The 13,761-nt window shown below is 47.6% G+C and overlaps 1 protein-coding gene across 2 annotated transcripts in view; it reads left to right on the forward strand.

The window, feature by feature from the left end:
- The window catches only part of WASF2 (WASP family member 2), a 99,204-nt gene that overhangs the window by 68,137 nt on the left and 17,306 nt on the right, over positions 1-13,761 (forward strand). For both annotated transcript variants that reach the window (XM_089301239.1, XM_002716090.6), the window contains exon 2: positions 7,519-7,691. In XM_089301239.1, coding sequence (XP_089157365.1) covers positions 7,562-7,691 — 130 coding nt within the window. In that variant the 5' untranslated portion in view covers positions 7,519-7,561. The remainder of the gene's footprint in view (positions 1-7,518; positions 7,692-13,761) is intronic.

A 13,761-nucleotide genomic window follows, 5' to 3' on the forward strand; every position in this document is an offset into this window, starting at 1 on the left:
GGCCATAACAGAGCTGAATTGGAAGAAGGACAGCCAGGACTAGAACTGGCACCCATAGGGGATGCTGGCGCCACAGGCGGAGGATTAACCTACTGCGCCACAGCGCCGCCCCTCCCCACCCTAGCACTTTAATGAATAAACTTTATGGAGCTAATGTTGTGGCACAACAGGTTAAGCGACCTGCGATGCCAGCATCCCTAGTAGGTGTCATTTGGAGTCCCTGCTGCTCTGCTTCCCATCCAGCTCCCTGCTAACGCACCTGGGAAAGCAGCAGAAGATAGCCTGAGTGCTTGGGCCCCTGCACCCACGTAAGAAACCTGAATGGAGTTCTAGGCTCCTGATGTTGGCCTGCCCCAACTCTGGCTGTTGTGGCCATTTGGGAAGGAAACTAACAGATGGAAGATCTCTCTATCTCTCTTTCTCTCCTTCCCTCCTTCCCTCTCTTTCTCATTGACACTCTGCCTTTCAAAATATAAAATAGGCCGGCGCCACGACTCAGTAGGCTAATCCTCCGCCTTGCAGCGCCGGCACAACGGGTTCTAACTGTTTCTGTGCTTGGAAGAACGGCAAGTTTACTTCACAGGAAAAGTTAAACCATAAAGGTAACATATCCGAGTTCACAATATATAAAATTCCTCGGCCGGCTCCACGGCTCAGTAGGCTAATCCTCCGCCTTGCGGCGCTGGCACAATGGGTTCTAGTCCCGGTCAGGGCACCAGATTCTTTCCCAGTTGTCCCTCTTCCAGACCTGCTCTCTGCTGTGGCCAGGGAGTGCAGTGGAGGATGGCCCAAGTCCTTGGGCCCTGCACCCCATGGGAGACCAGGATAAGTACCTGGCTCCTGCCATCGGATCAGCGCAGTTCGCCGGCCGCAGCACGCCGGCCGTGGCAGCCATTGGAGGATGAACCAACGGCAAAGGAAGACCTTTCTCTCTGTCTCTCTCTCACTGTCCACTCTGCCTGTCCAAAAAAAAAAAATCTTAAAAAAAAGACACCCATATCCATGGGTTACCATATATCAGCTCCTGACACTAGCCTCTTGCTAATGCATACCCTGAGAGGCAACAGTAATTGGATCCTTGCCACCGATGTAGGAGACCCAGATTGAGTTCCCAGCTCCTGGCTTCAGCATATCCCAGCCCTGACTTTTGCAGGCATTTGGGATGTGAACCAGCAGATGGGAAATCTCCACCTTTGTCTTTGAAATAAAATAAATGTTTTTTAGAAAACATAATTTTTAAAAAAAAAACGTTATTAAAGGTAGGCATTTAGCTTTGTGGTTAAGACAACCACATCCCTTGGGCAGATGTGGCACAACAGATTAAGGTGCCACTTGGGACACCTGCATTCCATGTAGGAGTGCAGGTTTGAGTTCCAGAACCTCTACTTCTGAACCAGTTTCCTGCTGAGGCATTCTGGGAGGCAGCAGGTGATTGCTCAAATGCTTGGGACCCTGCCAACCATGTTGGAGACCTGGATAGAGCCCTGGCTGTTGGGGGCATTTGGGAAGTGAACCAGTGGATGGAGACTCTCTCTCTTTCTCTCTTCTCCCTCCCTCTCTCAGCTGTTCAAGTAGTTGAAAAATAAATGAAACATTGGGGGGAAAAACACCTATGTGGCTAGTGTTGTGGCACAGTGGGTTAAACTGTTACCTGTAACGTCAGCATCCCATATTGAAATGCCTATTTGAGTCCCAGCTACTCTACTCCCTCCTATCCAGCTCCCTGCTAATGTACCTGGGAAAGCAGTGGAAGATGGCCCAAGTACTTGGGCCCCTATCACCCATATGGGAGAGCAGGATAGAATTCCAGGTTCCTGGCTTTGGTCTGGCCAAGTCCCAGCTATTATAGCCATTTGGGGAGTGAATGGAAGATCTCTTCCTGTCTCTTTCTCTCTGACACTGCCTTTCAAAATATAAAATACATCAATCTTTAAAAAAAAAAAATGAAAAAGGACATCCATGTCCCCATATCACAGTTTCTGGGTTCGCATATATCAGTTCCTGATCCTAGCTTCTTGCTAATGCAAACCCTGAGAGGCAGCAGGTGATGGTTTAAGTAGTTGGGTTCCTGCCACCTGTGTAAGAGACCGGACTTGAGTTCTTGACTTCCAACTTCAGCTCCTGTCCTGGCCCAGCCTCAGGTCTTAATGAATTTTTGGGGAATGAATCGGTCCTGTCTCTCTTTCTCCTTGCCTTTCAAAGATCTTTCTTTCTTTCTTTCTTTTTTTTTAAGATTTAATTTATTTCTAAAGGGGTGGGAGAGAGATCAAGATATCGTCATGTTCTAGTTCACTCCCCAAATACCTGCAACATCCAGGGCTGGGCCAGACTGAAGCCAGGAGCCGGGACTCCATCCATTTCCCCTTGTGGGTGGCAGGAACCCAAACACTTGGGCCATCATCTGTTGCTTCCCAGGCAAATTAGCAGGAGGCTGGACAAGAAGTGGAGGTTAACACCCTGGCCTGAAGCGCCGGCATCCCATATGGGCGCCGGTTCGAGGCCCGGCTGCTCCTCTTCCTATCCAGCTATCTGCTATGGCCTGGGAAAGCAGTAGAAGATGGCCCAAGTCCTAGGGTCCCTGCACCCACGTGGGAGACCTGAAAGAGACTCCTAGCTCCTGCCTTCGGATCGGTGTAGCTCCAACCGTTGCAGCCAGTTGGGAAGTGAACCAGTGGATAGAAGACCTCTCTTTCTGTCTCTACCTCTCTCTGTAACTCTTTCAAATAAATACATCTTTAAAAAAAAAAAAAAAGTGGAGGTGGGACTCGATTTCAGTCCAATATTGGATGCAGGCAAGTATCTCAAGTCATAGCTTAACGCAAATGCACCACAAAACCAAACCCCTGAAATTTTTTTTCTGGAATGTTTGAGTATTTATCAGTGACTAGAATTGATTCTTCAGGAAGGTGTGGTTAATTCAAGGAACGACAAATAAATACTTCTTTTTTCTTAACCCTGTTGTGGGCACTTTACATATGTTATATGTATTATTTAAAATCTCTAGGAAAATTACCAAACATCACAAGTAAGTATTAGAGTCAGGGTTCTAATCCAAGTATATCTCAATTTCAAAGCCCGTGAATTTTCTACATATTGAAGCTAAATTGAGAGAATCAAGAACCCGGTAAAAGTCTTTTTACCCATTCGTAAGTTTTTCTCTACTGTAATGCAGGACTTTTACTGTCGTAGTTCAGATCATATGTAATTCCATACTTGTGCAGAAGACAACCTTGGTTATCCAGGAGAAATCTAAACCATGGAGCAGGTAATTTTGTATCACAGGGAATCTCGTCTTATTTGGTGGCTTTGAAAAAAACGGAATGTTTTTCTATAAATAGAAGATACACTTTTCTAATTTTTTTGTCTTGGTGGATATTGACATGTTGTTATTTCTTGAGTACTCCCCAGCTGGTTATAGGTGTTGGCTTTTTTGGCAAGAGGGGGTATCTTGCTATTGAAAACTTGATTCCAGGTCAAGTCCAGCCAGGTGACATGGAGTTAACTCCATTCACGTCTGCCTACCCAAAGCACTTGGAGAACATAAATGCCAGAGTACTGAGGTGTTAGAATCCGCACCTCTCCCCCTCCCCAGCCCCCCTCCCAGGTCTGACATTTACTAGCCATCTGGAATCCAATTTCCATTAGGTGTCCGGGGGAAAGTCTGGAATGTGCTGTCAGTGGTCGCATTCGACAGTTTCAAGGTGGTCTGGCTCTTTTAGCTCCTCTGAGAAGCTGGAACAATACTCAAGTGATTGTGAGTGGAGGGAGCCACAGTGGCTGTTTTCAATCATTCTTGGCTGTGCTCTGAATTTCTGGTTTTTTCAGAAAGCCTGAAAATTGGCAATCTAAGAGCATCCAGAGGATAGTGTCAGAGCCTTGCAAAGGTCCTCTTATTGGCCGTCTCTGCTTCCTTTCCTGTTCGGACTTCTCTTCCACTGTGTTACTAAAGCTTGTGTCTTAGTGACTGATACTTTCACATTAGGTAAAAGAAAAAAGTTAAATGGAAAGTCCAAAGTTTGGATTAGAAAACCTGTTGAGTCAAAGGAGGAACTTAGCAGAGAAACGGAATGGAAATCATTTCCTTAGACAGTAGACAGGCATTCAGGAAACACCTCTGCACCCCTAAGATAGGCACAGCTGCCACACAGTGACTATTAAAGGGAGGTTCAAAGTTATAAGCAAACAGCTGATTCTCTTGGTTCTTGGGCTGTTGCTGTTGGTGACAGGAAATCTTGTTCCCCAAGCTGCTGGCTTCCTGTTTTATTTTTACTGCGGCAGAGCAGAGTGTCCACAACAAGGAGCAGTCTGTTCCAAAGGTTCCACCCCCCTTGAGCCTGAAGGGCTGCTGCTTTTTCTTCTCTTGGTTCCTCAACCCTTTGTTGTTGTTGTTGTTTCGCTTTTTAAGATCTCTGGTCTTTTATGGTGTTCAGTTTGGTTTAAACATTTTGTATGCACAATCTACTTTTTTGGTGATGAGCTGTTGTTTTAAGATTTCATCTAAGTAAACCTTTGTTTTTGCCTTTTATTCCTTTTTGAGGATTTTTTTTTTTTTTTTTTTTTTGACAGGCAGAGTGGACAGTGAGAGAGAGAGACAGAGAGAAAGGTCTTCCTTTGCCGTTGGTTCACCGGCCGGCGCACTGCGGCCGGCGCACTGCACTGATCCAAAGCCAGGAGCCAGGTGCTTCTCCTGGTCTCCCATGGGGTGCAGGGTCCAAGCACTTGGGCCATCCTCCACTGCACTCCCAGGCCACAGCAGAGAGCTGGCCTGGAAGAGGGTCAGCCGGGACAGAATCCGGCGCCCCGACCGGGACTAGAACCCAATGTGCCAGCGCCGCAAGGCGGAGGATTAGCCTACTGAGCCGTGGAGCCGGCCGAGGAATTTTATATATTGTGAACTCGGATATGTTACCTTTATGGTTTAACTTTTCCTGTGAAGTGAACTTGCCATTCTTCCAAGCACAGAAACAGGCCATTTTAGACTTCCTTAGGTTCACAAGCTAAGGGAACAGGATAAGCCCAGTGTGCCTTGACTGTAGTCATACACATTTTTTAGAGGTTTAAACCTCCTCTGTGTGGCTGGCTTCTGGCCTAGTATTTTAAGCCTACCTTGGAGCTTCCTACTAATGTGGACCCTCGAGGCAGTGGTGATGGCTCAGCTGGTAAGGTTCCTGCCACCCCTGTGGGGACCTGGATTGAGTTCCCAAGCTCCTGGCCTGACCTATCCCCAGGCCATTTGGGGAGTGAACCAGTGCATGAGTGCACTCGCTTGCTCATTCAGTTTTTCTCTTGGTCTCCTTCTCTGTCTCTCTGTTTCTGAAATAAAATAAATAATTTTTTTTTAAGAACGCTGCTTTTCCTCAGAAAGCTAGTAGTTTGGTATATCTAAAACAGCTCAGCATGAATATGAAGTGCTGGAGGACTTCCCTGGGAAAAGGGGCTCAGCAACCAACCAGAAAAGAAACACTAACTGGTAAAGTTTCCGGATCAGCTCCAGACACTTCCTGCTGTCTCTGGAGCCCGCATGTATGGAACTGAGTGAGAGGAAGAAGGGGAGCTGTTGGGTAGAAGAGAAAGGATCAGAGGATCTTAGAGCAGTTTGCTCAGCCTCATGTTTGACATACTGAACGTGTACAATTTTCCTTGATATTCTTTCATTCTGTCAGTTTACAGACTAAATGTTAGTAATATTAATAGATACTGGCAGGTAGTCTTTAGTTGTACATTAACAGTCACCTATCCAGGAAGACCTAGAGAGGTTAAATCCTGATGTATACCAATGGAATCACCATTGGCAGCTTCATTTCCATGTGGAGATTATCAGAAGACATAAGCTATTTTTTTTTTTTAAGATTTATTAATTTATTTGAAAGAGTTAGAGAAAGAGATCTTCCATGTGCTAGTTTACTCCCCAGATGGCCGCAACTGCCAGGGCTGGGCAGAATGAAGCCAAGAGCCATGGACTCCATCTGGGTCTCTCACCCTGAGTGGCAAGGACCCAAATACTTGGGTCATCTTATCCTGCTTTCCCAAGCATATTAGCAGGGAGCTGGACTGGAAGTGGAACAACCCAGACTTGAACCAGTGCTCATATGGGATGCCAGTATTGCTGGCAATGACTTAACCAGCTGCACCGCAATGGCGGCCCCCAGAAGTTCGTTTTGATCTTTTTTTTTTTTTTTTTTGGACAGGCAGAGTGGACAGTGAGAGAGAGAGAGAGAGACAGAGAGAGAAAGGTCTTCCTTTGCCGTTGGTTCACCCCATAATGGCCACTACGGCTGGTGCGCTGCAGCCGGCGCACCGTGCTGATCCGAAGCCAGGAGCCAGGTGCTTCTCCTGGTCTCCCATGGGGTGCAGGGCCCAAGCACTTGGGCCATCCTCCAATGCATTCCCAGGCCACAACAGAGAGCTGGACTGGAAGAGGAGCAACTGGGACAGAATCCGATGCCTCGACCGGGACTAGAACCCGGCCGGCGCCGCAGGCGGAGGATTAGCCTGTTGAGCCACGGCGCCGGCCTCGTTTTGATCTTTATAATTGGTTGCTTGGAATCTGGGTATGGGCATTCCAAGGAAAGGATGTGCACCATCCATCTACTGAATGGGCTGTTTTTCTGATCATATCTCTTTGCTTCTGGGGACTTTTGTTGGTCAGAGCAATAGTTGTGACTTTAAGATTTTAGGCTGCTGTATACCTCAGTCAACAGTTACTAGTTCAGAATTTTATTTTAAGATTTATTTTAGTTATTTGAAAGGCAGAGTTAACAGGGAGACAGCAACATCTTCTGTTTGCTGATTCACTCCCCAAAAAGGCACAATGGCCAGGGCGAGGCCATTCTGAAGCCAGCAGCCTGGAGCTTCATCCAGGACTCCCATGTGGGTGCAGGGGCCCAAGCACTTCGGCCATGTCTGCTTTCCCAGGTGCATTAACAGGGAGCTGGATTGGAAGTGGAGTAGTTGGGACTCGAACCTGTGCTCATGAGATGCCAGCATTGCAGACGGAAGCGGAGTAGTGGGGACTCAAACCAGCGCCCATATGGGATGTTGGTACCGCAGGTGTCGGCTTTACCTGCTATGCCACAGCGCCGGCCCCTAAGCTGTTTTATTTTTTAAAAAAGATTTATTTATTTATTTGAAAGGCAGAATTACAGAAAGAAAGAAAGAAATCTTCCATCCATTGGTATACTCCCCAAGTGGTTGTAATGGGTAGGGTTGGACCAGGCCAAGGCTAGGAGCCTGGAATTCCATCCAGGTCTCTCATGTGGGTGGCAGGAGCCCAAGTACTTGGGCCATCTTCCACTGCTTTCCCAGGCACATTAACAGGGAGCTGGATCGGAAATAGAGCAGCGAGGACTCAAACTGGTACTCAGACGGGATGCTGGAATCACAGACAGGGGCTTAACCTGCTGTGCCATGACACAGGCTCCTTTAAGCTGTTTTAGATCAGCACACACAAAAAAAGACTAACCCAAGTGTGCCTGGAATTTGTGGTTGAGTAATACTTTCCTGTTATTTCTTTTTGAGGTTGTTTTTCATCATTGAGAACATCGCCTGAAGCAGGTCCACCATGCCGTTAGTGACGAGGAACATCGAGCCAAGGCACCTGTGCCGGCAGACGCTGCCCAGAGTTAGAAGCGAGCTGGAATGCATGACCAACATCACCCTGGCAAATGTCATCCGACAGCTGGGCAGCCTGAGTGAGTGCCTCGGAGAGCCTGTGCTTTGCCCTCAGGGGTCGTTGGTGCTCTTTATTTAGTTTCCTTCTCCTCCCACGGTCCTATTTCTCCCCCATCTGCCTTCCCTAGGTAATGCGAAATGCATCCCACCCCTCCCCAAAGAGAGGCTCTTTTTGGTACAGATTCTTCCCCTCACCCCTTTCTTTATCTATCACCACCCTCTAGGTTCCCTCCCCCTCCCCCTCCACCTGCTTCAAAAGAAATCTGTGGGAAGGGTGGCAGGAAGGGCTGCAGCAAAAACTGCAGATGGAATGACAGAGCAGAATTCTCTGTGTGTAAAGTGGGAGGTTCACAGAGCAGTATCTTGGGTCGGGGAATGTGCCTGTAATTACACGAGCTGTTCGATGTAGCCTGACTTCGTTGAAGCCTCAAATGTGCCAATAGTTTTTATCTCCCCAACGCCCTCCCTCTTCTCTTCCCAAAGAGGAGTGGAGCAAATACACACTCGGAGATTCTGGCTGGCTTGTCCACCCTGGTACGCATTTAATTGTGCTGTAAGCCCCCAGGTCCAAGTTCAGGGTACAAATTACTTCTGCAGTCTCTGGGGTGTTGGGAGTTGTGCAAGCTGCGTGAGCACACAGTGACACAAATAGTAGTTGGAGCCATTCTTTTCTAGGAGGAAGATGGGGGTTAGCCCAGGCTGTTTTGGAGCTGAGGGAAGGAAAGCCAGCTCAACTGTGCTTTTTTTTTTTTTTTTAATTGGCAAGAATGAATGAGATTGCCTTGGGTGGGGTACATGCATGTGGTTTGGATTTCATTCTGAATCGAGCTGACTTTGTTTGCGTGAAGCTGAGGTATCTGAGAAGGGCAGATGCATGGATTGTCTGTATTTGTCTCATGCCACTCCAGCTCCCATAAGAACCTCTGTCAAATGCCATTGTAGTGATCTACCTTAGCAAAAGCATCTTGGTGTGAATTATTTGACGCTTACCCCTCCTGTCGCATCACTGCCCTTAGTGAAGGCAGTGGAAAATCAAGAAAGCCTGCATTCCCCCAGATAGTAATAGGCCCTGCCTTTAAAATAAGAGCCTGAGGAGACAGTGCTCTGCGACCAGATGATATATGGAGTCTGAGACTCCTAAGCCTTCACCTAGCTCAGGGACCATCTCAGTTGATCCAGGGCTTAGGGAAACCTGGATGGGCGTCACAAAGAAACGAAGCCGTGCCAGTGCCTACTTCACACAAAGGAACACTGACAGTAGCGCAGCAGCAGTGCAGCTGACAAGAAAGCACTCGAAGGCTGCAGAGAGCCTTACTGCTTCTAAAAGCATCATCTCTGCTTATGTCACCCTGAGAAGGCCAAATGGGTGGAAGTCAATCACACACAGGTTCCGTTCCCGCAGGACAAAGAGCAGCGAGCGCCTGCGCTCAGCAGGAGTGATGCTCTCTCTCAGGCGTTTCTCCAGGATGGTGTTGATGGATGCCATTGCTTGCCCTCCCACCTGTGCTCAGACGACTCCTATGTCGGGAAAGCTGCTCTGAGGGCTGGGGTTGTTTTGTGCCCGAGAAAACAAGGTTTCCTCACGTTGTGGGGCTACCTGACCCATTATGCATCCAGTAACATGTATTGAAAGTATTTCACGCACTAGATGCTGAGGAGATACAGTGGTGCTGAGAAAGGATCTGCCAAAGGAGACAGACATAAATAATCCTTAAGGAGAGAATGAGTGAGAGGGGAACTCCCGTTTGTTGATTGTCTATGTTATATCAGGTTTTAATAGGACCTTGACATAGATTATCTCATTTATCCATCCCAATAATCCTATGAGGATAAGTTATGATATTCCCACTTCGCAGATAAAGAAATGAAGGCTCAGAAAAGTGAGATAACTTGCCTGAAGACACACAGCCAGTAAGAAGCAAAAAGAGTATTTTTTTAAGACTTATTTATTTATTTGAAAGGCAGAGTTACAGAGAGGCAGAGGCAGAAGGGAGAGAGAGAGGTCTTCTATCTGCTGGTTCACTCCCCATATGGCCACAATGGCTGGAGCTGGGCCAATCTGAAACCAGAAGCCAGGAGCTTCTTCAGGGTCTCCCACATGGGTGTGCAGGGGCCCAAGGACTTGGACCATCTTCTACCACTTTCCCAGACCATAGCAGAGAGCAGGATCAAAAGTGGAGCAGCCAGGACTCGAACCGGCGCCCATATGGGATGCTGATGTTGCAGGCTGGGGCTTTAACCCACTGTACCACAGCACTGGCCCCAACAGTGTTTTGTTTTTGTTTTTGTTTTTGTTTTTTTAAATATTTATTTATTTGCAAGGCAAACTTAGACGGAAAGTCAGAGAGAAAGAGAGAGGTCTTCTAACTGCTCATTTATTCCCTAGATGGCCACAATGGCCAGGGCCAAAGCCAGGAATCTGGAACTCCATCTGAATCTCCCCAGTGAGTGGCAAGAGCCTTAACACTCAGGCCGTCTTCTGCTAGTTTTCCAAGCCCATTGGTAGGGAGCTGGATCAGAAGTGGAACAGCCGGAGCTTGAACCAGTATTCATGTGGGATGCTGGCATTTCGGACAGCGGCTTAACCCATGTCAGCCCTACAGCTCCTGCGGCCATTTGGGGAATGAACCAGCAGATGGAAGAATCCCCCACCCCGTAACTGCCTTTCAAGTAAATAAATAGTTTTTGTGGGTTAAAGCCCTGGCCTGAAGCGCCAGCGTCCCATGGGTGCCAGTTCTAGTCCTGGCTGCTCCACTTCCGATCCGGCTCTCTGCTGTGGCCTGGGAAAGCAGTAGAAGATGGCCCAGGTCCTTGGGCCCTGCACCTGCGTGGGAGACCTGGAAGAAGATCCTAGCTTCTGCCTTCGGATCAGCAGTTTCGGCTGTTGCGGCTATCTGGGGAGTGAACCAGCGGATGGAAGACCTCTCTGTCTGTCTCTACCTCTCTCTGTAACTCTGTCTTTCAAATAAATAAAATAAATCTTAAAGAATAAATAAAAGCAACCTCAGACTCCCTAAAAGCGTGTCACCTCTGTCCCTACTCTGCATCTGCCACCGGTGTAGACCTTTGACTTTCCCCTGAACTGCTGCCCAGGCCACCCTCTGGCCTCCTCTCTCTGATCCAATCCTGAGTTTTATCCCCTATGCCCATCCCAGAATGATCCCTAAAACATAAATTTTCCTTTTTCCTTTTATAATTCTGAATTAATTAAGTCTGTGTTAACTTTTGTACTTTAACACGTTTGTAAAATAAGAGTACAAATCTTAACTGTTTTATCTCGCCTATTCCTTCCTATGGAATGATCCAAGTTCCTTAGCCAGGCAGCCAAGACCCTCCAAGACCAATCTGCTCTTCCAGCCTCATTTTTTGCAATTCCTTTTCTCCCATTTTACAGCCTTTTACAATGAAAAGTTGAAGAAAGGAATAGAAGAAAAAATAAACTATCAACTACTGTAGTTCTCCTGAGACAGACTGTGCTCCCCTATACTTCCACACAGGGCTCTTACTGTCCCCCTGGCTGGACAGCCCTCGCCCTCTTTGTCTGCCTGACCGCCTCTACCTGATGCTTCAGACTCAGCTCAGGTGACTTCTCCTCCAGACTGGGCTCAGCGCTCCTCTGAGCTCCTGTCCCGCACCTCTGTTGTTACCTGTTACATATTGCAAACCATCTGCCACCTGTAGTCAACCAAAGGGTCTTTGGAGGCAGGAATCATGTGCTGTTTCTCCCGGAACCCCAGTGTCTACCTCATCTAGTACCTCCCCCGGTAGCAGCTCAGCGAACATTTTTTGAATGATTCATGGTGTACTCTACTGTTCCATGCTGTTGGTGCACAGAGAATACAGAGAAAGGAATACTTTCTGTGGGGACTGAGGGTGCAGATGGGGATAGGTAGGGTCAAGAAAGCCTTCACAGAAGCGGTTACATTTGAACTGGACCTTGAAAGATGCCTGGGATTTCATCTAGCAGTGTGGTGCAAGTACAGGCTCACGTGTGCTTCAGGCCCGACCTTGGCCTTGTGTGCATTGTACTCTAGCCAGAAGTGCTCGGGCTGGTAGTGAAAGTTTAATTATGGAATGGATAAAGCATAAGACTTAAAAATTCCACAGACATAGATTGCTCCATGATAGCACAGTCAGAATTCGTATTTTCCTTCAGTACAGTAAGATTGCATTTCATATCTTAGGTTGCCATGCCTTAAGAAATACACAGCCAGCCCTTTGGATCAGCATTGTGACCAGCTCGGAGGATGGAACCCTGAGTTGGGTCATTAGGAACCCGTGCAATGATACTGGGGTTTTGTCTGACTGATTGCATGGAGTGGGGAGGTGGCGGCACATGCCATTGGGGAGCTCCAGGACTTCCACTTGGACTTCAGCAGGAGTAACTCCACATTTCAAAAAATCAGTTTTATTGGGGCCAGCGCTGTGGCGTAGCAGGTAAAGCCACTGCCTGCAGTGCCAGCATCCCATATGGGCGCCATTTCGGGACCTGGCTGCTCCACTTCTGATCCAGCTCTCTGCTATGGCCTGGGAAAGCAGAAGATGGTCCAAGTCTTTGGGCCCCTGCACTCACGCGGGTGACCCGGAAGAAGCTCCTGGCTCCTGGCTTTGGATCGGCGCAGCTCCGGCTGTTGTGGCCATCTGGAGAACGAACCATCGGATGGAAGACCTCAGTCTGTCCGTCTGTCTGTCTGTCCGTGTCTCTCTCTCTGCCTTTCCTCTCTCTGTGTGACTGTGACTTTCAAGTAAATAAATAAATCTTTTTTAAAAAATCAGTTTTACTTCCATGTAACATTTAATTTGAAGAGTTCTGCTAAAGAAAAAAAAATGAAGACTACTCTGGAATTTTGTGCAAAATGCAATACCTGTTACAAATGTCCTCGTAGATATTAGGTCTGTACTGGTAATCTGAATGAGTGGATTTTGACTCTAAACAAGGCTCTTTGGTTTTCTCCAAGTTAAGTATCAAACTTCTGTTTTCAGAGTTAGAGTAATTGTTCGCACTTGAAGAATAGGGACTATCAAATTACTGATTGGAATCATGTTAAAAGTTTCCTCTAGGCCGGCACCGCAGCTCAACAGGCTAATCCTCCGCCTGTGGCACCAGCACACTGGGTTCTAGTCCCAGTCGGGGCACCGGATTCTGTCCCGGTTGCCCCTCTTCCAGGCCAGCTCTCTGCTGTGGCCTGGGAGTGTAGTGGAGGATGGCCCAAGTGCTTGGGCCCTGCACCCGCATGGGAGACCAGGAGAAGCACCTGGTTCCTGGCTTCGCATCAGCGCGGTGCGCCAGCCGCAGTGGCCATTGGAGGGTGAACCAGCGGTAAAGGAAGACTTTTCTAAACTCTGTCTTTTTCTCTCTCACTGTCCACTCTGCCTGTCAAAAAAAATAAATAAATAAAAATAAATTTAAAAAAAGTTTCCTCTAAGCTTAAAAGGATGTGTGTATTCACAATCTTAAAAATCATCTATAGGGCCAGCGGGTATTGCCGCTGCCTACAGTGCCACCATCCCATATGGGTGCTGGTTTGAGTCCCAACTGCTCCGCTTCTGATCCAGCTCTCTGCTATGGCCTGAGAAGGCAGTGGATGATAGCCCAAGTGCTTGGGTCCCTGCACCCATGTGGGAAACTGAGAAACAGCTCCTGGCTCCTGGCTTCATGTTGGCCCAGCTCCAGCTGTTGGGGCCATTTGGGAAGCGAATTAGTGGATGGGAGACCCCCCACCTCTGCCTTTCTGTAACTTTGTCTTTCAAATAAATCTTTAAAAAATAATCTCTCTCTGCCTCTCCCTCTCTCTATAACTCAAATAAATAAAAATTTAAAAAATAATAATAATACATGAAAATCATCTATAACATGGTGAAATATAGTTGTCTGCGTTTTACAGGTAAGGAAACTAAGTCTGAGAGATTGTGACTTGCTGAGTACACAGGACTAAATAGAAAGCTGAAACTTAACCCAGATTTTCTGCCGCGATGTCTGCTGCTCTTTCCATGTCTTGTAGTGTCCTTTGAGTCTGCCTGACGTGAGGTGACAGTGGGGTAGCCTTCACAACACCTCATTCCCTCTTCCCTCTTCAACAGGAGAGCTCA

Source organism: Oryctolagus cuniculus, chromosome 7 (genome assembly GCF_051225735.1).
Source record: "Oryctolagus cuniculus isolate XC-2025 breed Fujian yellow rabbit chromosome 7, ASM5122573v1, whole genome shotgun sequence".
Classification (NCBI taxonomy): Eukaryota; Metazoa; Chordata; class Mammalia; order Lagomorpha; family Leporidae; genus Oryctolagus; species Oryctolagus cuniculus.